The following is a 27,440-nucleotide window of genomic DNA, read 5'->3' on the forward strand; positions in this document are numbered from 1 at the left end:
CATTGCGTTTCATTGTCAAGGACAGAGAGAGCTAGAGAGAGAGAGCGCTACTTGATTTGCCAAACGAATTGATAGGCACCCAAGGTTTTGCTTTTTTTTAAAGGGCAGATTACTGCATCCATCTGATCTCTCTTTTTTGGCAACTGAATCTGAATTGCCTTGGCAAGATTGGGAGGGGAGGGGGGAACAATGTGCCAAGGGTAATAAATGTAAAGTCTCTGAAATAACAGGAATCTATATGTGACTTTTCAGATAGATGTGTAGGTGGGCTTGTTCACAGGTTTTGCTGAAGGGTTTATAAGGTGTCATATGGGTTTGTGGAAAGACAGGACGATCCACTTCACTCATCCTGCTGAGAAACCAGGGAGCCAGTGCCTTTTCATATGCAAAGAAATCCATCTCTGCATCCGGCATTTTCTCTGTTAAAAGTGAGCTTAGGTAACTGCTATATTCTGTGGGCAAAAACCATAAGAGAGACAGAGGGAGGCATTATTTGTCAAAGAGGCCTGGAACTGAAAATGAAAAGGTGTTACACTGCTTCACCTTTAAAGTATGTATGTATATTTATCTAAAGGAAGGTATCTATATGATTATCTGTTTTTTAAAAAAATAAGTGCTGTACGTTTTCAAAAGAACAACTAATGAGCAGCAAAAATATTTCAGAAATAGTCAACTATTTCTGAAACACAAATCCTAGATTGCTTTTGAAAGGGAGAGAGAAAAGAGGAAGGAAGAAAATAACACAGGAATAGCCATTGCAAGGGAATCTACTGCATTTTCATTTGCTAAGCAGGCTCCTGGCTCCACGGCTCCCTTGCCTGGTAGGAGAAGGAAATAGCTAGACTAGGTATTCTGCAGGTCTGAAGAAATCCAAAATGGGCTGTTCGGAAAAAGCAGCGTCCAAAATGCTGTTCCTTCTGCTGCTTAGCTCTGTGCCTCTTCTACAAGGTAAGGGGGCCGGCTTTGTCGGGAGAGGGGTTTGGGGGTGTGTGTACCAAAACGGAATGGGCTTGTTGCATTTTGACAGTGTTTTGTACCAAAGGAAAGGGGATTGAAAATGCATCCTCATCTTCCCCACCCCCCCAGGGTGCAAATGGCAGGTGGATATGTTGTGAACGCGGTGTTGCAGGCATAGGTGCAATATTTCCAAACGTACCTTAAAAAAAACACAACCTGAAATATTTTCCTGCCTTGCATGGAAACACATGGATATTAAAACAGCTTTGGGTATGAGATTGTGATGGGAGGGTACACGAAGGCTGCCGGGGTTATTATAAGCGCTTGCAAAACGAAACGAGGGATGGGGAAATTGTTGCACAGAGCTGGGAGGTTCTGTGCCTCCTTGCAAAAAAAGAAAGGCAAAAGGGGGTGATCCTCTTTGGGGTTTGTAGAGGTGGAATACAGAGATCTGAGGAGTAGCATGCATCAGTAGCAAACGAATGATAATCAAGGGTGTTCTAGGGGAAATGGACAGGGAAATATTCTGTTTATAAAGATTACAAAATATAGCACAAATGGGTCCATAAACTGTCTTTGCTTTTGATTATTAGTATGCCCCCCCCCCGCAACATTGTAAAGAGGAGCACAGGCTTCAAGGGAACCAATTATTAATAACGGGGGAGGGGTGTCAGGTTGTCGCAGAACATTGCAAGTGAAGCAGAAATTTGGGGCTGACCCTTGATTGATACCAGTGCAGACAGGACATTTGGGGTTGGGAGTTGAGTTGAATTTTGAAACGTGGAGGTCAAAGAATTGGGGTACAAATAGATACTGATGTGTGTAAGAAAAAGAAAGTGGGGTGTTACATACAACACTGCAAAGAAAAACAGATTCAGGATTCCTGCATTGCTAAAAGGAGACAGGATTTTTCATGCAACGTAGAAACAAAACAGGTTTATAAGGTCCCTCTTAATAAAAATGGATCTCTTTGCAAAATCAGAAAAGGGGTGCCCAAACATAAGGATTGTGTTTCTTCTTCATTGTCATTCAGTTCTGGGGTGTACAGCAGACAGGGTTGTAAAGAGCTGAAGAGATTTGGGGAACTGGCATAATGGAAAGGGGGGGCCGGCTGGCTTGGGCATTGCATTTCCAAACAGGATCAGCGATTGTGCAGCTTTGCAATGCAGTTAAGGTGGGGAAGAATCTCAGTGCTGCTGGACGTATGTGGGGTGCTCAGCTGGGGCAGCAGGCTGCTGCATTTTCAAGGCCTTAAAGTACCACGGTAGCAAGAAAACTAGATGTGGGAGGGCAGAAGGGTTGTGAGGTAGAATGGTGAAAGATGAGGCTAGGCCCAGGACTCCATGAAGGTTGGGGTTATTACTGATGCACTGCAGGAACTAAGGATTTGGGAAGCATAGATTTTTCCATTTGGGTGTGGAGACTAGATGTTTATCTGGATTCCAGCTAACTGTGTTCCTTCCTATACTATCTTGAAATCACAGGCGTCACCCACCTTCGTTGATTTGGGTTTTTTTTTAATGGCAGGGGGAGGTTATATGTGAGCAATCACTCACTTAGGAGATGCTGAGTGTGGGATGTGCCACCAAGTTAATGTGGCCTTTCACAGAAGGTTATCTTTTCCTGCCTAACAACCGTTCTCTTTCCCACCCCAGAGGCAGCTGCCTTTTGATTTTTGACATCTGTCTCGTTGAGGGGGTGGCTGGCTGGGTAGGAGTGGCTGACGGATCCCTAAATGGGATGGGCGAGGCAAGCCTTCCCACTCCGTGGGGGTCTCTCTGCCACTTTACTGTGGGGTGGCGAATGACTGGGCCCACAAGGCCTGCCAGGCAGCTGGCCTTCTTAATGGAGCGAGTTCAGAGCAATTAATGGCTCGCCAGCAGCTGCCAGGATCTCACATGCTGTCAGACGCCTACGGCGGCGGCGGCTGTCACTGCCGAACTTGTCACATCAAGGCAGCAAGAGTGATGTGCGGGGCTCATCATTCAAGGCCCTTCAGCCCGTGATCCGCAAACCCCCCTGCTATCCCATCCCTGAGCTGCCTCTTAGAGCCTGCCAACCACCTTTCAATCAGCACCCTGCGTCCTAGCCTACAGGCTCTTTCCCCTTCTATTTTCCTAGCACCAAGGCCAAACTTAATGTGTAAAATATGGAGCTAAATGACGCAGCCTTCTGCAGTAAAATGGGAGGAGGGAGGCAGACAGGCAAGCATTCACAAGAGCACTTAACACACATTAGTTACCTCCCAGTTTGCATTTTAGCTACCGCTTCACTGTCACAAGATCATGTCTCTCCAATTCGCTTGCCTTCTTATCACACTTCAGCTGCGCAGTTTGCCGACAGTGCCACTTTATCACAGATAAATTACTCCACCTTAAACACACACTAATCACCCATTTTGTTCACAAGGCCTAACTTCTAAATGAACGGCCTCTTCGTCCTTTTTTAACCAGTATGTTCATCCAACCAGCATTGATAAAAACAATAAGAGTTCTTCCAATAAGAGTTCATTCAGTAGATTTAGACCCAGTAGATGAGAACACCCCTGCTTGCATCTGGAACAGAACACATAGGATTATAGAAACAGACTGAATCAGTGAGGGGGAAATATCTCATTTCTACCACACTTAAAGAGAAGTGTAGTTTGGGCTGCAATCCTGGAACACTTTTCTAGTTTAGTGAGTAAGCGCCATTGAACTGTATGTTAATGACCGCACAAAACAATTACTTTTGTCTGGATTAATTAACAACTGAAAAAGATAACCAGGGTGGGTGGGGAGGCAGGACTAAGAAATGTTTCCACTTTTTTTTAATGGGCCAGCATCAAATTCTTAGTGTTCTCTCATACAGAACAAAGGCTTCAGAAGTCTTTCCAGGATAAGGGGGGCAGTGTGAAGACCTCTAGCTGCCTGTATCAAACACAGATGGGAAGTCTGAGAACTGGAATTTATTTCCGTTTGGGGCAATAAGCAGGCATGTGGCCCAGTGCTCCAGTTAGAGAAGGGAAGTTTGTGTGGAGGGACCCTTGCAGTCTATAAGAACCACCTCTGTTTTAGCCAAAGCATTACCCTCCTGTAGCTTTCTAAAAACCCCAAAAGGAGTCTAGACGAATGCTAAGAGGACTAGGGGTACATCTTCTCCCTCAAGTTAAAGCACAGAGGTGGCCAAATGTTATAACAGAAGTGGTGGAGCAATGGAAGTGGTGGCCAATGTTGTGCATGCCTTTCCCCCCACCGCCAAGCCAAGGCCATATTTCAGGGATGAACAGTTGACCTATGGGTGGGAGTGGCTGGGCTTCCATCACCACCGCTCAGTGGCCAAGTGACATTCCTCCTCAGCTGACCTTATGCCCACTCAGACCCACCTCTTCTTCCTTCCTAGACAAGGACAAGGGGCATGACTTGGGACAGAGGCGGATTGTCAGGCCTAAGTCCGTGCTGCCACAAGGCCTGCAGCCATTTCCATATCCTGCCAGGTGGGCCTTGCTGAAATTATGAAGCCTCGTTTCAGTCAAGTATTGCCAAGTCCATTATGTGGCCAGGCGACACTGCTTCCTCTCTCCTACTCAGGGTAGACCCAATGAAATGAAGGAACCTAAGTTGGTCATGTCTACTAATGTCTCTGAGCAGGACTGGCATTGGCTGCAACCCACTATGCAGGGCACGTGGACCTGGTAGGGTTAGTTTTGTTCTGTGCTGAGGGCCGTAAGGAGGACAATGCAAGATCTGGATTGTGGTGGACGGAGATGTGGAGGCCTGTATTGTTTGTCGACTTCTTCATTTATTGCATGTCCTCCCCAGTCTTCTTCTGGGGAAGCACAAAAGCTGATAGGTTTCCATTCACCCTTCCTTCGCTGCAGGCCTGCCCCTCTGGGAAAATGACGATGTGGTCCCGGCTACCCCCTCCCCACAGCTGGAGGCCCTGTCATCGGAGTCCATGGGTGGACCCAAGGAGGAGGAACTGGGGGTCTCAGCTGAGGTCAGGGGGTCCTCAGCCCCCAGCCCCGAAGGCCTCTCTGAGTTGCTGCAGGGGGCACTGCTGAGGAAGGAGTTTCTGGGGGGCGAGCTGATGGAGGAGCCCATCCCTGGTGAGAAAAATAAATAAATAAACTGGAGGAGGGTGGGAGAGGAAGGGGGAGGTCATGGCACCCTCTCTGGGCATGGCTGAAGTAAAATGGGGTTGCTTGTGTGGGAAAGTGTGGCTGGAGGACTATGTATAAAGTAGGTTTGATTATTAACTGGAATAAACATTCCAGTTTGGTAAATATTGGTAATAAATACAGTGGCAGCTGGTCCGTTGGGGCTCAGACCCACAAACCTCAGCCTTCTTACTTAACAACCAGTCAAGGGTGTGTGTGGCTGTGCCTGTCATTTGCTCTAGCGCCACCTACTGCTGGCCTCCCAGCCTTCTGCCCTACCAGTTCCATTGAGCACCAGCCACTATTTCTAATAGATAGTCATTGGTTTACTGCCAGAAAAGCGGTATGCATTTTACAGAGTGGCTATTGGAAGGGTGTGGTGGGGGGGCTACAAATGTACATGTTTCCCTGTCATCCGTTCTGATTTCCCCTGCCCTGTTCTTTCCTTCTCTCCCACCATCGCCATCGTGCTGTCCTAGGAGGTAGCCCTTCCACGCTGCCTCCATTCCACCCACCTGTCCAGCACTTGGATGGTGGGATGGTCCCCGAAGCCTCTGAAGCTGCAGCCACGGGTCCTTCCCCTTTGACCACTGCTGCACCGCCCACTGGCTTCCTCCTTACGACCCCTCCGGCTTCCACAGCCGCTGCGCCCCCCCGCCTTCCACCTCCACCTGATGAGACCGGGTCTGCCGGCCAACACATCTCGGCCACGACCACGGCCTTCATCCCCGAAGGCGACGAGGAGACCACCACCACACTTATCACGACGACAACCATCACGACGGTGCACACGCCAGGTGAGGGATGAGGATGTGGAGTGTGGACAGATTCCAGAGTTGGTGGACTTGCTTTAAAGTGTGCTGTCTTAAGGCAGCGCGAAGCCATTTTGATTTTCATTGTTTGTGTCTTCCTTCCCAAGTACTGTGCAACAACAACATCACTGACGTGGAAGGCTACGTGGAATCTCCGGACTACGCGGGCGCTACTTTCTATGGGGGCCTGGATTGCACCTACACAATCTCTGTTTATATGGGCTACGGGATAGAAGTGCAGGTAAGCTACAAGAAAAAGTGCTAGTCTGAAGCTGAAAGATGTTCGCTGTTTGTTGTTCTAAGTGTTTTTTTAAAAGAGGATGAGCAGGTAGCATAAAACTTGGCCTTTTCTGGTTCCCTTTGGTTCTTGTCCTTCAGATTTGTATCATTTTTCTGTCTGCAAGACAGAAAGAAAAATCTGCCTGTTTGCTGCCAACTGCTTCTAGGTGTTGGAGACTTGAAAACACCTTCTCTCAACATAGGGATGCTGACAGTGACTGATATTTATTTGCTCCCTTCAGAGAAATAACATCTTGTGTTACAGCCTTTCTCGCAAATAGGTTTACATTTTGTGTCCCCAGTCAAAATTCTCAGACTAGAGGAAAATAGTGGTGTTCTTAATTTTTAATTCTCAGACAAAAAGTCGTGGTTGCATTTGGAGGGCGGGTAAGCTTAGACGTGACCTTGTAAATCATTTGTTCTGGGTTTCGGTCCAAGAGAGGGAGAGCTCTTTTTTCTTCCATTCTTTGTCCTGACTTTGTCCACCTTCCACTCCCAGGTGCAGAGTCTGAACCTATCCAAGGAAGATTCACTGACCGTAGAGGGCCTGGGAGGGGAGAAGCCTGTTGTCTTGGCCAATGAGTCCCTGATGGTTGAGGGGCAGGTGATCCGCAGCCCAACCAATCAGGTGTTGATCCACTTTCAGAGCTACCACACCACCACCCCTGGAATCTTCAAATTTCACTACCAAGGTAAGAAATGGACATTTCAGTCACCCCTTGAAATATGTGAAGGAGCAATTTACCAACCATGTTTAAAGTAAGTGGTTTTTAACACTTTAAAAACAGGCCAGTGGTTTTGTGAAGTTTTGAAGTGACTTGTTTGGACCAGGCTATAGGCTATAAGACGTGCCACCCTGACCTTTTTTAGGAGGAAGAGCAGGATATAAATCAAATAAATAATAAAATCAGACCTGTTGGGAACCAATCCTTAGTTGGAGTAACTCGGGACCAAACTGGATCTTACAATGTGATGGTTATTTATATGCAGGACGACAACAACTGTGATTGCAGTAGATCTGTTTGTCTAAATGCAGGGTTCTACAAATCGCATGTAAATCCTGTTTGCTTAAAGTCACATATAAGGTGAGATGCAGGTCTCATTTTTAGATCAAAAGGTACATGTGGGCGATTTGCTTCTGATAGTGAAAGTTCTGGTAGTAGAATTGATAGAAAGATTCTTGGGGAGTGAAGCTACTGCAGACAGTAACCGGTGGACACAATATAATCGAGGCAAAATGTAGAATATCATTAGTCCATGACAATGAAGAAGAATGTGAAAATGTGGTATTTAACTATGCTGTTCAGCCTAAATTGACTAAGAGTGACTAAGAATGATGACAAAAAAATTAGTAGACTTTTGTTGGGTTGGGAAACTATGACTTGAATACTGGCAGAGTGAAGCACACCCCTCTACAGAGATATCTCATTTATTAGTATGGTGCAAGAGCATGTTTAAAAGTAATCCATTTGTTACATGATTTGTTTTTGTCATTAGTATAGTATTTTTAATGTCTGTCTACAGTGAAATGTTAACAACAACAACAAGTGATGGGGCAGACTCAGGTTTAAACAAATGGGTCTGCTGCCATTTGGGTCTAGTTTGAACCACGTTATTATCCGATCTAAGAGTCACAGAAGCAGGGTCAGGGTGCTCTGCAAGACCTGAGAGAAATCCCAGAGATGGTACACGGTCCTAGCTTGAGAGTTAGAGATTGAGGAGCCAAGAACAGAAGGAGGAACTCTGGGACTTGGGCAACAACTTGGAGAGGACCTAAACTGTTTTATTTGGGCTGCCTCTGTAGATGCCTGAAACAAAGACCCTCATGCTTAAAGTGGCACATTTCCCCCCTGGCAGAAATGTTGTGGTTCACCATGTGATCAACATCATCTCTTTCCTTTACGTTGCAATGTGGCCTGACAATCCAAGAAACCTGGATCAGTGATTTGGGTTGGAGCCTAAGGTTTACCAGTTGCTGGAAAGCACGGGAGGAGTGATCAGGTCCTCCTTGCCCGCTTCCCATAGGCATCTGGTTGATCACTATGAGACTAGGATGCTGGAATAGGTGACTGGCCGGATCCTGCATGGCTCCTCTTGCATTCTTATTATGTCTGCCAGTTACAAATCCTTGGTTTCGTTATTTAGCTTCTCCGCCAACAGATGGGGCTGCAGACTTTTATCCTACTTCAGCTGCTGTCCTTGATGTTACCATATTGTTGTTCTTTTGACAAAGTTTCAGCCATGTTTTGGGCTGAAGGACTGGTGTTTCTTGTTTCCGTAACTAAGAATCAGTGCCCTCGCACCACACACTCACTTATGGAAGTAGAGGTTTGGGAGCTTGTGAGAAACATGCAAATTTCAGCTTTTGTTTTGTAAAGCTAAGTTTCCAGCCCTGTGTTCATGAAAATAAACCTGAAAATGTGTTGGCAGAAAGGGTTAAAAGCAAGGAGTCCAGAGTATAGCCAGAGTATGGCGACTCATTGACTGAGCTTGTTGAGGGCTGGAATACCCAGCTCCTGGCAGCCATCGATGAGATCGCACCTAAGCGCCCTCTGCGACCCCGCAGAAACCGGGCTCCCTGGTTTACCGAGGAGCTTCGGAAAATGAAGCGGGACCTCAGACGGCTAGAGCGAGTATGGCGGGGTGCCCGTGACGGAGCCTCAAGAACATCTTATAGGGTTTTTATGAAAACCTATGAGATGGCAGTGAAGGCTGCTAAGAAGTCTTACTTCTCGGCCTCCATTGCATCCGCTAGCTCTCGCCCGGCGCAATTATTTAGTATAATTCGGTCTTTAACGTCCCTTGAAGGATAGCCAAATTTAAATAACAATCTGACACACAGCTGTGAGGCATTTGCGAGCTTTTTTGCGGAAAAGGTCCTGTTGCTCCGCCATGACCTCCCTGCCAATTTGGATACAATAAAGGAACTGGAGGCCCCTCGACTGTCCTCGGGTCCAGTATTGGACCACTTTGACCGGATATCTCCAGCCGATGTGGACAGATTCCTCCAAGCTGGAAAGCCCACCACCTGTCCTCTTGACCCGTGCCCGTCATGGCTGATTAGAGCGTGTCCAGACGAGGTGCGGGCCCCCCTGGGGGATATTATCAATTTGTCCCTTGGCACCGGGATATTCCCAGGGGAACTGAAGGAGGCAGTGGTGCGTCCGCTCTTAAAGAAAACATCATTAGATCCCTCAGATCTATCCAATTACCGCCCGGTCTCGAATCTTCCATTCCTGGGTAAGGTGATTGAGAGAGCGGTTGCTGAACAGCTTGGTAGGTTTCTGGATGAAACATCTGCTTTGGATCCATTCCAGTCCGGCTTCCGCGCTGGTCATGGGACCGAGACGGCTCTGGTCGCCCTAACAGATGATCTCCGCAGGCAGCTGGATCGAGGTGGGTCGGGGCTGCTGATTCTTCTAGATCTGTCAGCAGCCTTTGACATGGTCGATCACGAACTCCTGGACCACCGCCTTGCCGACGTGGGGATCCAGGGCACAGTCCTTCAATGGCTGCGCTCGTTTCTCTCTGGTCGGGGACAGAGGGTGGCGCTTGGGGGGGAATTGTCATCGCGCCACTCCTTGGTGTGTGGAGTGCCTCAGGGTGCGATTCTCTCCCCGATGCTTTTTAACATCTTTATGCGCCCCCTCGCCCAGCTTGTCCGGAGTTTTGGGCTGGGTTGCCATCAGTATGCTGATGACACCCAACTCTATCTGTTGATGGATGGCCATCCTGACTCGGCCCCAGACACACTGACCAGATGTCTGGAAGCTGTGGCTGGATGGTTACGTGGGAGCCGGTTGAAGTTAAATCCTTCGAAGACAGAGGTCCTCTGGCTGGGGCGGGACGATATGGGATTGAGGGGGCAACTCCCATCTCTTGCGGGGGTGCAATTAGTGCCAGCACCGTCCGTTAAGAGTTTGGGTGTAATCTTCGATACCTCCCTTTCTATGGAGGCGCAGATTACAGCTATAACAAAGGCGGCATTTTTTCATCTCCGCCAAGCTAAGCAGTTGGCCCCTTATCTCTCTCGCCCTGACCTAGCCACTGTGATCCATGCGACGGTCACCTCCAGACTGGATTATTGTAACTCGCTCTACGTGGGGCTGCCCTTGAGACTGACCCAGAAACTCCAGCGGGTGCAGAATGCCGCGGCGAGACTCCTTATGGGGTCTTCGCTGCGAGATCACATTCATCCGGTACTATACCAGCTGCACTGGCTCCCGGTGGAGTACAGGATCAGGTTTAAGGTGCTGGTTTTAACCTTTAAAGCCCTATACAGCCTAGGACCCTCGTACCTACGGGACCGCCTCTCCTGGTATGCCCCACAGAGAAACCTACGGTCTGCAAATAATAACATCCTCAAGGTCCCAGGCCTCAGAGAGGTTAGGCTGGCCTCAACTAGAGCCAGGGCCTTCTCGGCTGCGGCTCCAATCTGGTGGAATGCTCTGTCACAAGAGACTAGGGCCCTGCGGGACTTGACATCTTTCCGCAGGGCCTGCAAGACAGAGTTGTTCCGCCAGGCCTTTGATCAGGGCGCAGCCTGACTCCCTCCTCTGGCAACCTGCACAGAACTTTGCTTAATTGGTTGCCATCAATTTGATTTAATTAATTTTTATAATGAAATATTTTTAGATTGTGTGATTATTTGATTTTTTGATTATTTGACTGTTGTTAGCCGCCCTGAGCCCGGCTTCGGCTGGGGAGGGCGGGATATAAATAAAATTTATTATTATTATTATTATTAAATGTGTGTTGCTGTTTTTAACTATTTTCTAATGCTTATATTAAATTTTTTTCAACTGACTGCCAAGCGGCATACAATTTCACAATAAAAACATTGTAGCAAAAAGTGAAACGTGCCGATCAGCTGTCATCCAGCATCTTCCACCTTCAGAAAAAATTATATGCAAATTCAGCCTTGATTTTGATGGAAGTCATTAAATCAGTTGCTGAATGCTTCAAATTTCCTCCTCCTCGATCCTTCCCAGTTCTCATTCTCTTGGCCTTGGGCCATGTGCTTCTTTTTGACACCGCATTCCTTCTCTGCCCCCACCCTGTCCCCCAATTCTAGCTTTCCTCCTGAGCTGCGGCTTCCCCAGCCGACCTGAGAATGGCGATGTCATGGTGACTGACCTCCACCCAGGTGGTTCTGCCACTTTTAAGTGCGAGTCAGGCTTCCACCTGCGAGGGGAAGAAACGCTCATCTGCCTCAACGTCAGCCGCCCTCGCTGGAGCGGCACGAGCCCTGCGTGTGTGGGTGAGTGGCCAAAGCAAAGTGGGGTTGTGGCTCATTTGGCTAGAGCATGGTGCTGAAATTGCCAGGGGTTGAGGGTTCGATACCAGTATGGGCCAGCTGCATATTCCTTCATTGCATGGGGTTGGATGAGATGATCCTCTGGTCCCTTACAACTCCATAACTCTATGATTCTAGAATGGAACAGGGTAGCCTTGGGGAAAGGCAGAAGAGGGGTAGACTGCTAACCAAAGAAAGGTCTTTTGGTCCATTGTTCAGCCCGGACACTCAGGTCCTCTGAGGGTCTTCTGCTGGTTCCCTCACTGTGAGAAACGAAGTTACAGGGAACCAGGCAGAGGGCCTTCTCGGCAGTGTTGCCCACCTTGTGGAACACCTTCCCATCAGATGTCAAGGAAATAAACAACTATCTGACTTTTAGAAGACATCTGAAGGCAGCCCTCTTTAGGGAAGTTTTTAACGTTTGATCTTTTATCACTATTATTATTATTATTATTATTATTATTATTATTATTATTATTCTGGGAGCTGCCCAGAGTGGCTGGGGAAACCCAGCCAGATGGGCGAGGTATAAATAAAAAAATTATTATTATTATTATACTTTGACCAAGCAGGTTAGAGTGTGGCACTCCTTGTGTTTCGTAATTCATAACACAGAGAAGGACATTGTGACTGTTTAATAGGGGGTAATAAAAGCATAAGTGGTGCAGAGAGGAAATAAATAGAAAAGATTCTCTCTTTCTCAAAACAGTGGAAGTCAAGGTTGTTCAGTGAGTTGATCATTAGGTTTTGGGATATATAACACTGCTATTACTAATATAGCAATATCTGGCCTTTGTCCCCCTCTAGCTTCCTGTGGAGGGACAGTCCGCAATGCCACTCGTGGGCGCATCGTGGCTCCTGAGGCTCCAGGAGGGCCTCACGGCCGGAACCTCACCTGCCGCTGGTTGGTGGAGGCGCCCGAAGGCCAGAGGCTTCACCTGCACTTTGAGAGAGTGGCCCTGGACGAAGACAATGACAAGTGAGGAAATATCGATGCACGGGCGCTGCAGGAGAAGGAGATGAGGGTGGCGACAGGGAGCAGAGAGGAAGTATTTGCAGCTGGAGGGGAGAACAGGGCAGAGCAGAGAAAGGACAAGAAGTGGTTGAGGGGAGGCATGAGAAGATGATGGTGAGGAAAGGAAACATCAAAGGAAGGAAATGTGGGAACAGGGAGAGCAGGAGAAGGTAAGCACATCGGAGAAGATGTTGGTTCAATTAATTAAGGGGAGCTGGATGGAAGCAGTCAAGATCTCTTGGGCTTGGGGGGGGGGAAGCAGTGGGAGACAGAGGTTTGGAGCAGTCCTCTTAAGTTAGATTGAAGCTCTCAGGAGGTTTGAGGTGAAAGAATACAGTGCTTTGAGGAGGAGCAGGCCCAGTCACAGAGGGGTTTTCCCCTTGTTCCCCAGACTGATGATCCGCAGTGGGAGCAGCGCCTTTTCCCCGATCATCTACGACTCGGATATGGATGATGTCCCAGAACGGGGGCTGCTGAGCGATGCCCAGTCTCTCATTGTGGAGCTCACCAGTGAGGGCCCGGCCACACCTCTCATCCTTAGCCTGCGCTATGAAGGTGAGAACAGAGACCTCCCCACTTAGGTGCCCTCAGAAATGGCAGAAGCAGGCCAGTGTGGAAACCGGCATCTGGTATTGGTCGCTTCTGATTTGTAGTTCTGGGTGACCGATTAAATCACAGTAAGTATAATCAAGTGTACGTATTCATCACCGTAGAAACCATTGTCTTGGAGCAAATCCAGAATATTACATTTAGTGGACTCATAAGGTAAAGGTAAAGGACCCCTGACAGTCAAGTCCAGTCGCGAATGATTCTGGGATTGCGGTGCTCACCTTGCTTTACTGGCCGAGGGAGCCGACGTTTGTCCGCAGACAGTTTTTCCGAGCCATGTGGTCAGCATGACTAATCTGCTTCTGGCGAAACCAGAGCAGTGCACGGAAACGCCATTTACCTTCCCGCTGGAGCGGTAGCTATTTATCTACTTGCACTTTGATGTGCTTTCGAACTGCTAGATTGGAAGGAGCTGGGACTGAGCAACGGGAGCTCACCCCGTCGCAGGGATTCGAACCACCGACCTTTTGATCGGCAAGCCCTAGGCTCAGTGGTTTAGACCACAGCGCCACCCGTGTCCCTCATATAATCCTATAAACACACATTATATTAGAATTTTGAAAAATGTCTTAATCTGCAAATAGCAACAGGTTCCTAACATTTGAAGGTTGTCCTAGTAAGTCCAATTACAATTTAACTTTTTGGGTATAAGTGTGGCACTGCAGCAAAGTATTGCAGACTGAAGTACTCCGCTCACGGTTGCAAAAACTCCATTCTTTCCCACCTGTTTTGCCTTTTTTCCCTCAACTGTGAGTCAGCATTTCATTCTCACTGAACGTGCTCAGTCCTCATTAGGCTATTTTGTTTGGGGTTGTTGTTTTTCCTTTCATTTTCTGGCAACCAGAATCCGTCGGTGCTGGTACGGCTGAATGTCACATACTGATTTGAACTAACCACCACCAAGGCCTTTGCCTGCAGATTCCTAGTCAGCAATGGACTACTGCCATCTACTGGCTAGTATTGATACAGCAAAGGGAGGGGCCAGAATTTCCTTACGCACCTGGGAAGCTTTCCTGACTCTCTTGCTCCTCCTCCTGGCAGCTTTTGATGAAGACCGTTGTTATGAACCATTCCTGGCACATGGAAATTTCAGCACATCAGACCCACTGTATCGCATGGGGACTGTGGTTGAATTTGCCTGCAGTGCCGGATACATGCTTGAACAGGGGCCTTCTGCCATCGAGTGCATTGATTCAAGAGACCCCCGCTGGAATGAGAGCGAGCCCACCTGCAAAGGTAATCTCTCTTTGACGCCAACTCTTTCCATTTTGTTCTTGAATTTCTTTATAACTCTGCCTTATGAATGTGTACAAGTGATCAGCGATGTAGTGCATCAAGATTCATTTTTCTGTAGTGCTTATCAGTTCACAAAACTGCTTAAGGAGATGGGCAAGACAAAGGGGGGCAGGTTGATAATGATTGGAAGGAGATTTAAGTCACGAGAGATTGTGCTGGTGGCACCAGGAAAAGAAAAAAGCAATTCTGGGAGGACAGAAGTCTATTTATAGGTGAGTGAGTTGGGTCCAACATGTTAAGATCTCGGAAATAAAAAATAACAGTATTTGTTAATAATGGGTCCATAAATCAGGAGGGGGTGCTCCTTGTTGGGATGGGGGGCCTGCTTGCCCTTGGTGCAGCTCTTGTCTTTATGAAGTCTGAAAACCAAATGGGAAAATGGCAGTCTCCTAAGGCTTTGATGCCACTCCACAAGCAAGGCCAGGTAATTTGGAACCCCACTGTTGAAGAAGGATTTAGACAGAGAAAATTTCTCCTCAGACTGAAGCCTCCTATTCTACAGGTTGGCCCAGGAAAACGTAATACATTTTCAAGTTAACGAGTGTATTTAGTGCTAATCCCACAGGCACTTATCTGTCCGCAAGCGCCATTGGAATGAATGGGTCTTGCTTCCAAGTACGCCAGAAGTAGTGTAGAGTCACAATCTTCAGGGCAATGAGGTCTGGGGCCTGGGTTTATCTTCCCACAATTCCACAGAAGGATCTAGTTTAAAACTGGCTTAGGTTGGCAGTGCCGATGCACCTTCTATTTCAACATGTGGCCTCTTCCTGACTATTGTGTTATTTCCCCCTCCAGCCTTATGTGGGGGGGAGCTCTCTGAGTCAACAGGCGTCGTCCTTTCCCCTGATTGGCCCCAGTCCTATGGGAAGGGCCAGGACTGCGTCTGGGGCATCCGGGTGCAAGAGGAGAAGCGAGTGCTGCTGGACATCGAGATGTAGGTTCCACCTTCCGCCGTCACCATCAGCACCACCACCCCTTTTGGGGGGGGGGCGGATCCTCATGATTCAGGCATCGACATCCCACATTGTCCTCACATGGTCTTCCGAAACCACCATCCATCATTAGATTGATTGTTCAAGTCATTCATCTCACCCATTTAATATGGTAAGGTCCTTGCATAAGATTTGGAGATGTCTCATCTGACAAAATAGGATGCCTTTTGTGACATAGGCAGTGCCTGATCAAACCAGACTCTGTGGCAAGTTCTTTGTATTTTTAGGAGCAAATTTCTACATTTTAGGAGGAGGATGTTGAAGGGAAGTAGTGTTCTTAATCATCAACACAAGCAGGAAATTTATTTAAACAATAATTATGCTGCTGCTCCTGGTGATTTTTTTTTTGCCACTGGCACTGTACTAGGACTTAACGGGAAATGACATTGACAAGGTCTTTTCCCCATGAAGTTTGCTATCATGATTAAGATATAAGGAGTAAAGTGATGAGAGAAAATAATCGCTTGGTTTAAATGTTGCAAAAAAGGAAGGTTATTTATTTATAATTCCATTTTTAATCCTATCTTTCTTCTAAAAATCTGGAGGACTGAGAAAATGGATCAAACCTCACACCAAGCAGAAAACAACAGCAACCCCCATGTATGCAGTTACAAGTCACATAGCGATGAAATAACTGTGTACACCCATTCTTTTTTTAAAAAAAAAAACACCCAACAACCTCACAATCGTTTGAACACTGTCTCTGAACAGGAAGAAACCACAGTGAAGTAATTATTTATATTAAAAAAAGAATAGCTGTCTGCATGGCTGGATTCTGCTTTCCATTAGCCTGATGGCTGCTACACTGCTTTTGCAAATGCACTCTCAAGTACTCACTTTGAGGTTACCTGATTGAGCATCTCCGCATTGTAAAACATGTCCCTGTTTCTGCATGCTAAAAACAAACTTCCTTTAAAGAACCTCATTTTCCTTAATGGTCCTAGAACGCCTGTGGTTCTCTAACCATCCATTCATCCATTTATTCACCTGTCTATGCATCCTTCCATTAGTCTGGAAGAGAGAAATGTTGGAGCAGGTTGAGCGACCTAATCCTGCCACGTGGCTCTTCCTCTTTCCTTTTTAACAATGGTTCCTGCTTGTGTGTCTCTCTTCCCCTCCACCCCAATTCTCTTTCTAGCCTCAACATCCGCAAATCCGATGTGCTGACCATCTTTGACGGGGGGGACCTGACAGCCCGGATCCTTGGCCAGTACCTGGGTCCCCACCCTCGCTTCAGCCTTTACTCTTCGGGCCCAGCTGTCACCCTCCAGTTTCAGTCGGATCCTGGGGACCCCCTTTTTGGCCTCAGCCAGGGATTCCTGGTGCGGTACAAGGGTATGAGAAAGAAGCCCTGAGCGATGGGTGGGAAATGATGGAAACGCCATAGAAAACAAACGTATTTCTGACACATCCTGCAAATATAGTCTATCATGCCAGACCCCAAAGTCGTTTGGAAGTTTCATAGGGGATCAGGGCAGGGTGGTGTGGGGAGGATGTTCTCATATGCTCTGCTTGTCTGAGATTCCCCACTGGAAAAGAAAGGAAGGCCGGAAGAGCAGGCTGGGAGGAGGGAGAAGAAAAGCATAGGGAAGAAGAAGGGACCATTCTTGCCCATTTTTAGTTTTGGGGAGAGATAGATTGGGAAAACATGGTTATCCCACTTCTGACACCAATCCTGCTTCCATTTCAGCCTGATTTTAAATACTCAATGTAGGTTCAGTTTTTGTTATCTTGACAGTGTTATTGCAGGGGTCTTTTCCTGTGAGACAATAATTAACCAGAAGAACAAGATATTCTATAATGTTTCCTTCTCTCTCTCTCTCTCTCTCTCACACACACACACACACACACACACACCCCTTGATGTCCCTATCAAGTCATTCTATTTGTCCATGGAACAATGGACTTCACTCACCAAACAGAAAGCCCCATAGTGTTGTGTGCAGCATCCCTGATCTGGGATTTCCCTTCAGCCTTTTGCCATCTCACTGTTATCCTAGGAGAGTTGTTTGGGAGGACGGGCCTGTAGGACTCCCTGCGTACCACGGGAAATTGGGAGAAGGAGAAGCATAGGTGGCGGTGGTGGGGAACATGGCCTGAGGGAAGGTAGTCCCTAACTCCTTCCTCTCCTCCCTGCTCTGGCAGAGGTTCCACGAAACGACACTTGCCCTGAGCTGCCCGAGGTGGAGTTTGGCTGGCGCACAGCTTCTCACGCTGCCGTCATCCGCGGCACAGTGGTGACGTACCAATGCGAGCCAGGCTATGACATAGTGGGATCCGACATCCTCACCTGCCAGTGGGACCTGTCATGGAGCAACAGCCCTCCCACTTGCCAGAAGAGTAAGTCTTCCTAGGGCCAGCGGTGGGGTGGTTTTCACCCCAGGAAAGGCATCCTTTTTTCTTTTACCCCCCGGACTCAGAATATACCAGCAGGGACCTGGGTAGCAGGAGGGTGAAGAAAGAGGGTAAGCAAAACCTGCTGGAGGGAGAGCCGTTGTGGTGCAAAAAACATTGGGTCCTGAGGGATGGAAATTGGGTCCCTACCAGGAGTCATGAAGTAGCCATGGACTACTGAAAGCCTTGCTCAAGATCCATGTTTAGTTTCTGAGCTTTCAAGCAGACAGAGCCTATACAGCAAAGGTGGGAAACCTCCAAGGCCCAACAAGCTTCCTCATTTGACCGCAAGGCTGTTTTGGGCAAGCTATGCTAAATCTGCCACCACTCTGATCGCTGGGAGCCTCTCAAGCATTGTGTAAAGTAGGATTGGATTCCTAGCCATCAGCTGATAAGGCAGCCCTGCTCACTTTGGGTGCGCAAGGAAGTTCGCTGCCATGCTAAGCAGGATTGATCTCCCAACGCATTGGCTGATGCAAGGAGAGGCCAAGCCTGCTGGATTCAGACGCTCAAGAGCTCCCTGCAGGGAACTCACTCGCGCACCCCAACTGAGCGCTCAGCAGAATGGAAACCCCTGCATCCATGAAGGGTCTGCCCTCTGCTTTGTTTTAGCTGCAGTTTCGGTGCATCTTCCTTTCTGAACCAGGAAGGGGTTTGTGCTGAATCTTGCCTGTTTGGGACTTCAGATCACCTTGCAGGCAGTTTTGCCTCTGAAGGGGTTTGCACCGAAACATCCGCTATTCCCCTTCGTTTGAACCATGCCATGCTTCCACCAAATGAACCATGCCATGCTTCCACCAAATGATGTCATATGTGACGTCAGGTGATTGGCGTTTGGGCAGCTCCACTCACCTATCATATTTGTAGAGTTCCTGATAAACATCTGGCCTGTGGAGCCAGAAAGGTTCTCCATCGCTGCCATGCAGGATTTTGACTGCAACGCAAAGAACTAGAAACTTGTTTCACTTAATAATGGAAGATAAGAAGCTGTTGGGCAGCCCCAGACCCCATGTCCCATGTCTGCACCGTATCAGGAAGAATATTAGTTCCCACATTGTGAGGCATAGCATCCTCAACAGGGAAGGAAGGGGAGATCCACAGGGACCACTTCTCAAACCCGTTTTCCTTCCTCTCCCTCTGCTTCTTCCCAAAGTTGTGAACTGCGCTGACCCTGGTGAGATCAGCAACGGCAAGCGCAGCGTCTCAGACCAACGTTTCTCCATTGGCTCCCACGTCCAATATTTCTGCCATGAGGGCTACGTGGTGGAAGGGAGCAGCACACTGACCTGCTACAACCGGGACACAGGCACCCCCAAGTGGAGCGACCGGGTGCCCAAATGCGTCTGTAAGTAAAGAAGTGGGGGTCCTACTAAGAAGGGAAGAAGCTGTGTTGGCAGAGCTGGCAGGGGGAAACCCGTTCTGGGCAAGAGGGTAACTCTGGGCAGCACCTGGAGCCCAGAAGGGAAGATTACAGGACCGCGGGAGGCTGAGCAGGGGAAGAGAACCATAGCTGCTGCGTCGGGATTTTTAAGGGAACATGTGCAGAGTGGCCAAGTTGGCCTTCCAGTTTGGAACCGAAGGCCCCTCGGTCTCTCTTGCAGTGAAATACGAGCCCTGCCTGAACCCTGGCGTCCCAGAGAACGGGTACCAAACGCTTTACAAGCACCACTACCAGGCGGGAGAATCCCTGCGCTTTTTCTGCTACGAAGGCTTTGAGCTCATCGGCGAAGTGACGATCACCTGCATACCTGGCCACCCGTCCCAGTGGACCAGCCAGCCTCCTTTGTGCAAAGGTATGGCGTTCTCCCTGCTCCAGTCGCCGCCACACGTGGCCTGCCCACTCCCCATCCCACCCTACCCCCTCTGTCGTGATTGCCTCTTGCTGCTCTCTAAATGCCCCCCTTGGTCTCTTTCCCTCCCCCAGTGGCCTATGAGGAGTTACTGGATGGCCGGAAGCTAGAAGGTGAGGATGGGATTGTGATGGGGAGCTTGGGAGGGGAAGAGGGGCAGGAGGTGGGTGAATTTGCCACTGGGTCTGCTGCTGAGGTCACTCGCATGCTCCATTTGCGCCTTTTGTTTTGCAGTCACCCAAACGACAGATCCTTCCCACCAGATGGAAGGTGGCAACATCGCCCTGGCCATCTTCTTGCCCATCCTCCTCGTTATCCTACTGATTGGTGGCATCTATGTCTACTACACCAAGTGAGCTGAGCCTCCACAGATCTTGGGGGGCGGAGGGCGGAGTTGGGCCTTGGCCAATGGGTGGGCAAGGGCCAAGTGGCGTTGGATGTAATAGGTTGCGATGGAGCAACTTGCACCTGCCCGACGAAGGCAGAAGGCTGTGGTTCTTTGGTGCTGTGAGAATCTTAAGTTGGAATGGAGAGGTATTGTGTGACGTCACTGCTGGATATTGAGGGTGCTCAGCCCCCTTCTTAAAAACTGGGGGGGGGGGGTGCCGGGGCCCCGGCAGCCCAACTGGCTTGCTTTGTTCTATCTTCTCCTTCTCCTCCTCCTTTCCCCCACCCCCAGGTTCCAAGGAAAGACCCTTTTTGGCTTCTCCTTCTCCAGCTCCCACAGCTACAGCCCCATCACTGTGGAGTCTGACTTCAACAACCCTCTCTACGAGGCTGGGGTGAGATGCTCTTTGTCCTGTGGCGGGTGGGGGAATGGGGAAGAAGGGTGCTAAATGGGATGTGAATGTCTGTGAAAACACCACTTTTTTTAAAAAAAAAAACATTTTTGAAAATAATAATAGGTGGTAGAAGTAGTATGGTAGTATTTCTTAAAATTATATACTGCCCTTCATCTGAAGATCTCAGGGTGGTCCACAAGATAAAAATACAGGATAAAAACACAAAATAAATAGAGCAGAACAAAACCATAACCACCACCCCTTCCCACAAACACATTTAAAAGGGCATTAATCAGGCAAAGGCCTGGTTGGATAGGAATGTTTTTGCCTGGTGCCTGCCTGGCGTGCTCTGGTCCATGGAGTCACGAAGAGTCGGACACGACTAAACAACAACAACAAAGATGTGTAATGAAGGTGCCAGATGAACCTCCCTGGAGAGAGCATTCCACAAATAGGGAGCTACTGCAGAAAAGGCCCGTCACACTTTATTGTAAGGGTGTGGAATGTTTTTCAGCCCAAGGACCACATTCTCTTCCAGGGACCACAGGCTAATAGTGGATGTGGCCAGAGACAGAAGTGGCCAGAGCAATCGAGGGCCAGTTGGAGAGACTTGGAGGGCCACATTTGGACCTTGGTTCTCTATTTCTGCTCCACACAGTGTGTGTTTTAAAATAAATATCAGGGAGATTGGAATCCAATACATCTTATAGCAGTTTCTGGGGCATGAGAAGCTCCAGGGACTGCATTGTTGTTTTGTTTCCTTAGGGGTAATTTTTTAAAAAAACAACTCTGAAAAATCACCCTGTTTTTATAATTTTGTAAAATTTCTGTTATGCTCTGCATGTGTAAGTGGAGGCTGATCTGCTACCCCACATCCAATCCCCAGAGAGAGACTATCCACGACTCTCTTTTGTCTTCGGGGACTATAAACCAGGATATGAGCATGCTGAGCAACAAACTGGGATGCCAGAAAAATCACTCTGTAGCTTTGGAAAGCTAATGTTCTGTAACAGGGATGGGAAATATTTTTCTTCCCTTCTGGGGAAGCCAGTCTTCTAGGGGCCGCATGCCAGGAGTGGGAGGGCCAGGGGCAAAATTGGCAGAGCAAGAAATGGGAGTTTTACCTTTCTGCAGTAGACTAGCCTCTTCCCATCCGCACAGCCTTCTCTGTTCTCAAGGCAAGCAAGAAAGCCTTACCAGAGTTCAAGGGCACATTCCAGCGCAAGATGTAGCAGCAGCCACCAACTTGGATGACTTTAAAAGAATATTAAACTAATTCAGGGAGGACGAGGTTGCCTGTGGCTATTAGCCAGCGTGGCAATGTTCCCCCTTTGGAGGCTGTCTCAAGGGAGGAGAGTGCTGTTGCATTCTGGTCCTGCTTCCATGGGTATCTGGGTGGCCATTGGGTGAACAGGATGCTGGGCTAAGATGATCCAGCAGCACTCTGCTTATATTCTGATGCTTTTCCAAACACAGTAGTTCTGGTTGGGGCTGGGGGTGCTCCCAATGCACATTCAGTTTACAGAGGAGGAATTTTCCTCAGGATCAAAGCAGAGGAAGAAAAGCCCCGGTCACGCCTGCTGCGGCCCCAATAATGATCAACCCCACAAACTGATGCTAGTTGACACATTTAACATCACGCGTGGTCGACTTCTGAGCGATGTCTTGGACTAAAAGTGGCTTCCCAGAAGCGTTTTGTAAATCAACCGGCATTAATTTCCTAGCTGCCCAATTCCTCTGATGTTTGGGGTGGTTTGGGATGGGGAGAGCATTGGCAAAACTCCACCCGGATGCTAACACGCCCTTTCCCTCCTCTCAACCTCTCCGCTGGCAGGACACCAGAGAATACGAAGTTTCCATCTAGAAGATGTCAGAGGATTCGCGTTCTTCCCCCCCAACCTGAGCGGGTTTGAGGAGCAGCGACTGAGAACGATTCCTATTTAAGGAGGGAATAGTGGAAGGTGGTTTCGGGGGAGTTTAGGGGAAACGGCCGGGAAGAAGGGGAGCTTCTCCTCTCTGCCCCACAGATTCACCTTCCTCCCCTCCTCCCCATGTTGCTGCCTCACTGTCCACTCTCACAGCTTTGGACGCCGTCCACTCCCCCCCCCCCACTCCTTGTAAATACCCTCTTCAATGTGCCAAACGCGTTTCACACACAGACAACACACACACGCACACAGGTTTTTTTTCCTGCTTTACCTGTTTCTTTACTTCTTTGTTTGTTTCTTTGTTTGTTTGTTTGTTTACTAACTCACTTCCCTCCTCCCCGCCTGTTGTTTATTATTTCCTTAGTGGTTGAGAAAGGAGGGGTTGCGCCTCATCCCTTTCTTCCCTTGTCTTGTCCCCCACGTCTTTTCTAAGGAGGTGGATATCAGTTTTAGGTGCTGCCATTAAAACAACAACAACAACACACACTTTGGAAAGTAGATTGTACAGTAACATCACTCGAAACCAGCATTTTGTGGCGCTTGTAGATGACCTTGCCGTAAGCAAGCTGTACTTGGTGCCAAAGGGAATGGCATAAAACAGTAGAATAAACACAACAGAAAACTGATAGATGCTGTAAATCTGGGGTGGTGGCTAACCTTTTTTTTTTTGGCTGCTCCTCTGCTGATCCATGCAGATTATCTGAGGATGGAGGGATGGGGGAGGCTATTGCTCCCTCCCTACTCATCAAATGATCAATCTGGTGACCTGGGAGGGGGGCAATTGGCATCCCCATTGGGGGCTGGGCTGGGCAGAGAGACGGAAAGCTCTCTGCCCAGCCCAGCACCATATCTACTTAATCCCACAGCTGCCAAAAATCAGTGGGGTCTTGGAGGGCAAGAAAAAATGGAGGAGCCAGATTAGGCTCCTGGGCCCGGCAGTTAGCCACCCCTGCTAAATGAAGAAACCCTAATTCTAAATACTTTACCTGGGAGTGAGTCCTGTTGAGTTCAGCAGAACGTACTTCTGCTATGTTCTTGTGCAACTGAGAAAAACCATTTACATCCCCTGAAATAAAACCAACACCTCCTGTCATTTGAGAGGGGGAAGAGCGGGGTCACAGAACATTGTACTTCCACCTGACCATACCGTGGCATAGATGGGTTTTGCAAAGGCCCCACATGGTGAACCGAGGTGGCCCTACAAGAAAGAAACCAGCAACAGGTTCGTAGAAATATCAAGGTGACACTCTGCTTAGATGGCACCTTTGTAATTAAGCGGTATATTGATGGGGCTCTTGGTAGATCCCGCAAAAAGAAGGCACGGTTAATAGCAGCTTTATAGTGCAACTCCTGCGTATGTTTACTTGGCATGAAATCCTGCTGCGTTCAGTGGGGCTTCCTACTAAGGGCTTTCTGATTACACCTTGCCATTCTTCCTCTAATCCTCCCACCAACCCCCCTAAAAGCAAGAAAAACCACCCCTGCCCCCTGTCGAAAAGGTCCTGCAAAATTCAGATCCCACTATAAGATGCTTGCTTAGGAATTTTTGGCATGGTGAGGTGGCCCGGCCTCAGGCAGCAACTTCTCAATCATTTCGTTTGTTATCACATTGGAGAGGGAATCGTTTTTGATTTTCTGTCTGAGGCAAGAAAACGTTTTGGGATGTCTGCCCCCCAAATAAAAATAAGACTTATATGCTCTCATCTTTGAATAAATATTCCACTGGGGAAAACAATCCCTGAGTCTTCATTCGTTGTTGAGACTCTTAAAACTTTAAATCTGGTGGTCCATAGACTTTTAGGGCGTGAGCCTCTGGGAAGTTCTCATGAACAAGCCCCATTGATTGACTTATGTGATTACGTTCTTTGTTTTAATGGAGCTCCCAAAGGAGCACTTCCCACTGCATTGTAACCTCAGATAAGTTTCCCATAGTTTCCTTCAGTTTCTGCCTTTTCAGATTAACACGCAGGCGGAAAATGAATCTCAGATTTGTCTTTTAAGGAATGAAGCGAAGTGGTTATTTCCCTAGTGAGCAAGTTCCCTTAGAAACAAAACGCTGGGCTGTAGTGATTTGGGGGCAAAGGAATTTCTAAGGCTATAGCATAGGCAGGTATTTTTTATGACTCAATTTAAAAAACACACCATTGAAAGCCATTAATCTTACACCTGCTTTTAAGAACAATTGTGCCAATATTTATTTTTTATTTTAGTTTGCTGCCTTTTAAAATGAAAAACAAACAAACCACTGTATATTTCTCTAGCTTGCTTATAAAAAGAATAAAAATAACGAGGCTTTCTAGCCTCTAGTTCTCCATAGTATCCCTTGAATGATAGAACACAGATGGATATTTACATTTTAAAAATTGTTTTAATCCTTTTAAAGGCTGGTTTTCTTATTAAAAGGTGCCATACCCATTTGCCAGGAAAATTACATGTGCACTAGGTGTTAGTGTCTGCTTTCTGGGCAGAAGGGCATTTACTCTTTCAGAATACATACCGCAAGCAAGGGAGAGGTTTTCCCCTTCAATCATCAGAATAGAAAGTCATTAACTGTCACTTGACACCCACTTTAAGGATGCTGAGAAAGCATTTTGTGTGGCTCTCCCAGCTTAGGTGTTTGCAAAAAAGAAAAGAAAAAAGGCAAGATCCACAGTGCCAAAATGTATGAAAATAATGTTTTAAGAAATCAAGTGCTAGGAAGAGACCTCATCCCCTTAGGACATTCTCTGCAAGCTTATGGGAGAATCCCGATGGGGAGTGCCAAATCACACACCCTAGAGGGAACGAAATCTCAAGTCCCCCAAGGGTGTATATGGGGCAGGGGAGGCGTTTACCCCCTTTAAGAACTACATCCGTCCACCTACCTCCAATATGGGGCTGGATATAGGTATATCACTTCCCCATCTGTCCATTTCTCATCTCCCGTATTATCAAACTTGTTGGATCGACTCTTCTCCCCCCCCCCCCCCGTGACCGATCTCTTGCATTTTGAAAAAGGGCAAAAGGGATCAAGTTTTTCCAGGTTCTCCCTACCCTCTGTGGGCATCATGGTTCCCCTCATAGTTCCATTCATGTTGGGGAAAGGGACAGTGGGATGTAACCCACCCACCCCTGTCCGCAAGGGAGATGGGATTTCTGGGGAATGCTTCCTTTTGCATCCATAACCCCTTACACCCCTATTTTTCAGCCCTTAGGTATTCCCCTTCCTGCCCTCATTTGCTTTTATTTTGGAGCAATAAATAAAACGCACCATTTGTAAAAGCCACGGTGTCTGTACCTCTATGCTGCAAAAAGGTGGAGATGAGTGTTTGTGTGCAAGAGGGGGAATAGTTGGGAATAAGATAAAAGCTTTGCCATCCAAACCAAAAAACAACAAGTACACAGAGGTACACTGTGCAGTGCAGGTGGGTTTTAAAGCAGATTTTCCAGCTCCACACATTTCCTGTCGGGCACCCCACACTAAAGAAAAGCAAAAAAACATGCTTTGCTCTTTGCTTAAACCCAGTCATTTCTCCATAGGACTCGGTAGCTTTTATACAGTAAGAGGACAATTGAAGTTAATGAACCGAAGTTGCTTGTGTCCATTAACTTCAGCAGGCCTACTCTGAGTAGGACTAGCATGGACTTAATCAGTTTTCACCAAGATTTCCTGATAAGCACAAGTCAGCGGGTGGCTTAAAGTGATCCATTTAGAATGAGCAGTCCACAGGGCCTGCTGTGCAGATGTCCAGTACTGACCCCATATGGCGTTATTGTTGGCTCACAGGAGAGGGGCATACATTTGGGTAAAACAAAGCAGGATAACAGCTCCCCTCCCATTCCCAACCAAAAGTCCTTGTGGCAGTCTGGCTTGTGCTTGTCCTTGGCAGCGAGGACCTCCACCAACTATCCAGCTGCTCCACTTGTCCTCTGCCTTTGAGTATCTTCTTGCTCATCCCTTCAGCGAAAGCTAGCCCTGGTTCTGCTATGTTCTTGCAGCGGTGATTCACTGTACATTCTCTCTCAGTTTAGAAAGACACCACAGGGCAGGCCCCAGCTCCTCTTCCTTTGCCAAGCCTTCTCTCAATTTATAGCAGCTGGAGCATAAGCTCAGAGAGACTCCCAGACAAACGGCTACTAGGCTCACGGGGTAAGCTCCTCCAAACAAGCTGAAGGACAGCAAGCATGGGCATAGCCAGGCTTTGGGGGGGGCAGGTTTTTGTTAGGGGGGCATAACCTAAGATTTGTATGGATTTGGGGGGCAGCTGCCCCCACTGACTATGCCCATGACAGCAAGATGTGAGTCTGCCTAGGGTTCCCATAAAGGTAAAGGTACCCCTGCCCATCAGGGCCAGTCGTGACCGACTCTAGGGTTGCGTGCTCATCTCGCTCAAGAGGCCAGGAGCCGGCGCTGTCCGAAGACACTTCCGGGTCACATGGCCAGCGTGACTAAGCTGCATCTGGCGAGCCAGCACCAGCGCAGCACACGGAAACGCCGTTTACCTTCCCACTAGAAAGCGGTCCCTATTTATCTACTTGCACTTAGGGGTGCTTTCGAACAGCTAGGTAGGCAGGAGCTGGGACCAAACAACGGGAGCTCACCCCGCCGCGGAGATTCGAACCGCTGACCTTTCGATCGGCAGGTCCTAGGCTCTGTGGTTTAACCCACAGCGCCACCCGCGTCCCGTAGGGTTCCCATATTTCCAAGTAAAAACCAGAAGACCCTGAAAGCTGTTGAGCTGTTTTTTAAGGAAACCCCCCAAGAGATGCCAAGAGAGCGTGACACGTTTCAGAAATCCTGCGCCCCCGGATGTCAATTCTGCCTTTGAACTTTGGACATATGGCAGCCCATCTGTGTGGGGACCTATTTCAACACTGCTAGGTCCATGGGTGTAGGCAGCTCCCCCCATATCAAGTAAAACAATAGAAATACTTAACTAACTGACCAATCACATCAGTTCTGCCTCCCCAACAAAAGTCCTGCTCCCCCCAACAAAAAGCTTGGGTACACCCATGGCTAGGTTTAGTAAAATCTTAATAGATCTACTGAAATAGATGCTGATCTACTGATTGTCTGAAAAATACTTTCGAGGCCTATGATTGTTCTGGACCA

General features: G+C 48.1%; 1 protein-coding gene across 1 annotated transcript; it reads left to right on the top strand.

Moving 5' to 3' along the window:
- Positions 1–25,609, top strand: SEZ6L2 (seizure related 6 homolog like 2). The gene is made up of 18 exons (XM_080977882.1): positions 1–948; positions 4,817–5,044; positions 5,575–5,892; positions 6,015–6,148; positions 6,686–6,878; positions 11,261–11,446; positions 12,290–12,461; positions 12,889–13,052; positions 14,148–14,342; positions 15,198–15,336; positions 16,533–16,729; positions 17,540–17,734; positions 18,942–19,133; positions 19,390–19,581; positions 19,713–19,751; positions 19,873–19,990; positions 20,318–20,420; positions 22,255–25,609. The coding sequence occupies exons 1-18, from the start codon at positions 876–878 to the stop codon at positions 22,282–22,284; spliced, it is 2,868 nt and encodes a 955-aa protein (XP_080834008.1). The 5' UTR covers positions 1–875; the 3' UTR covers positions 22,285–25,609.
- The last annotated feature ends 1,831 nt before the right edge of the window (positions 25,610–27,440 follow it).

This window comes from Podarcis pityusensis (assembly GCF_964106645.2).
Source record: "Podarcis pityusensis genome assembly, chromosome: 13".
Classification (NCBI taxonomy): domain Eukaryota; kingdom Metazoa; phylum Chordata; class Lepidosauria; order Squamata; family Lacertidae; genus Podarcis; species Podarcis pityusensis.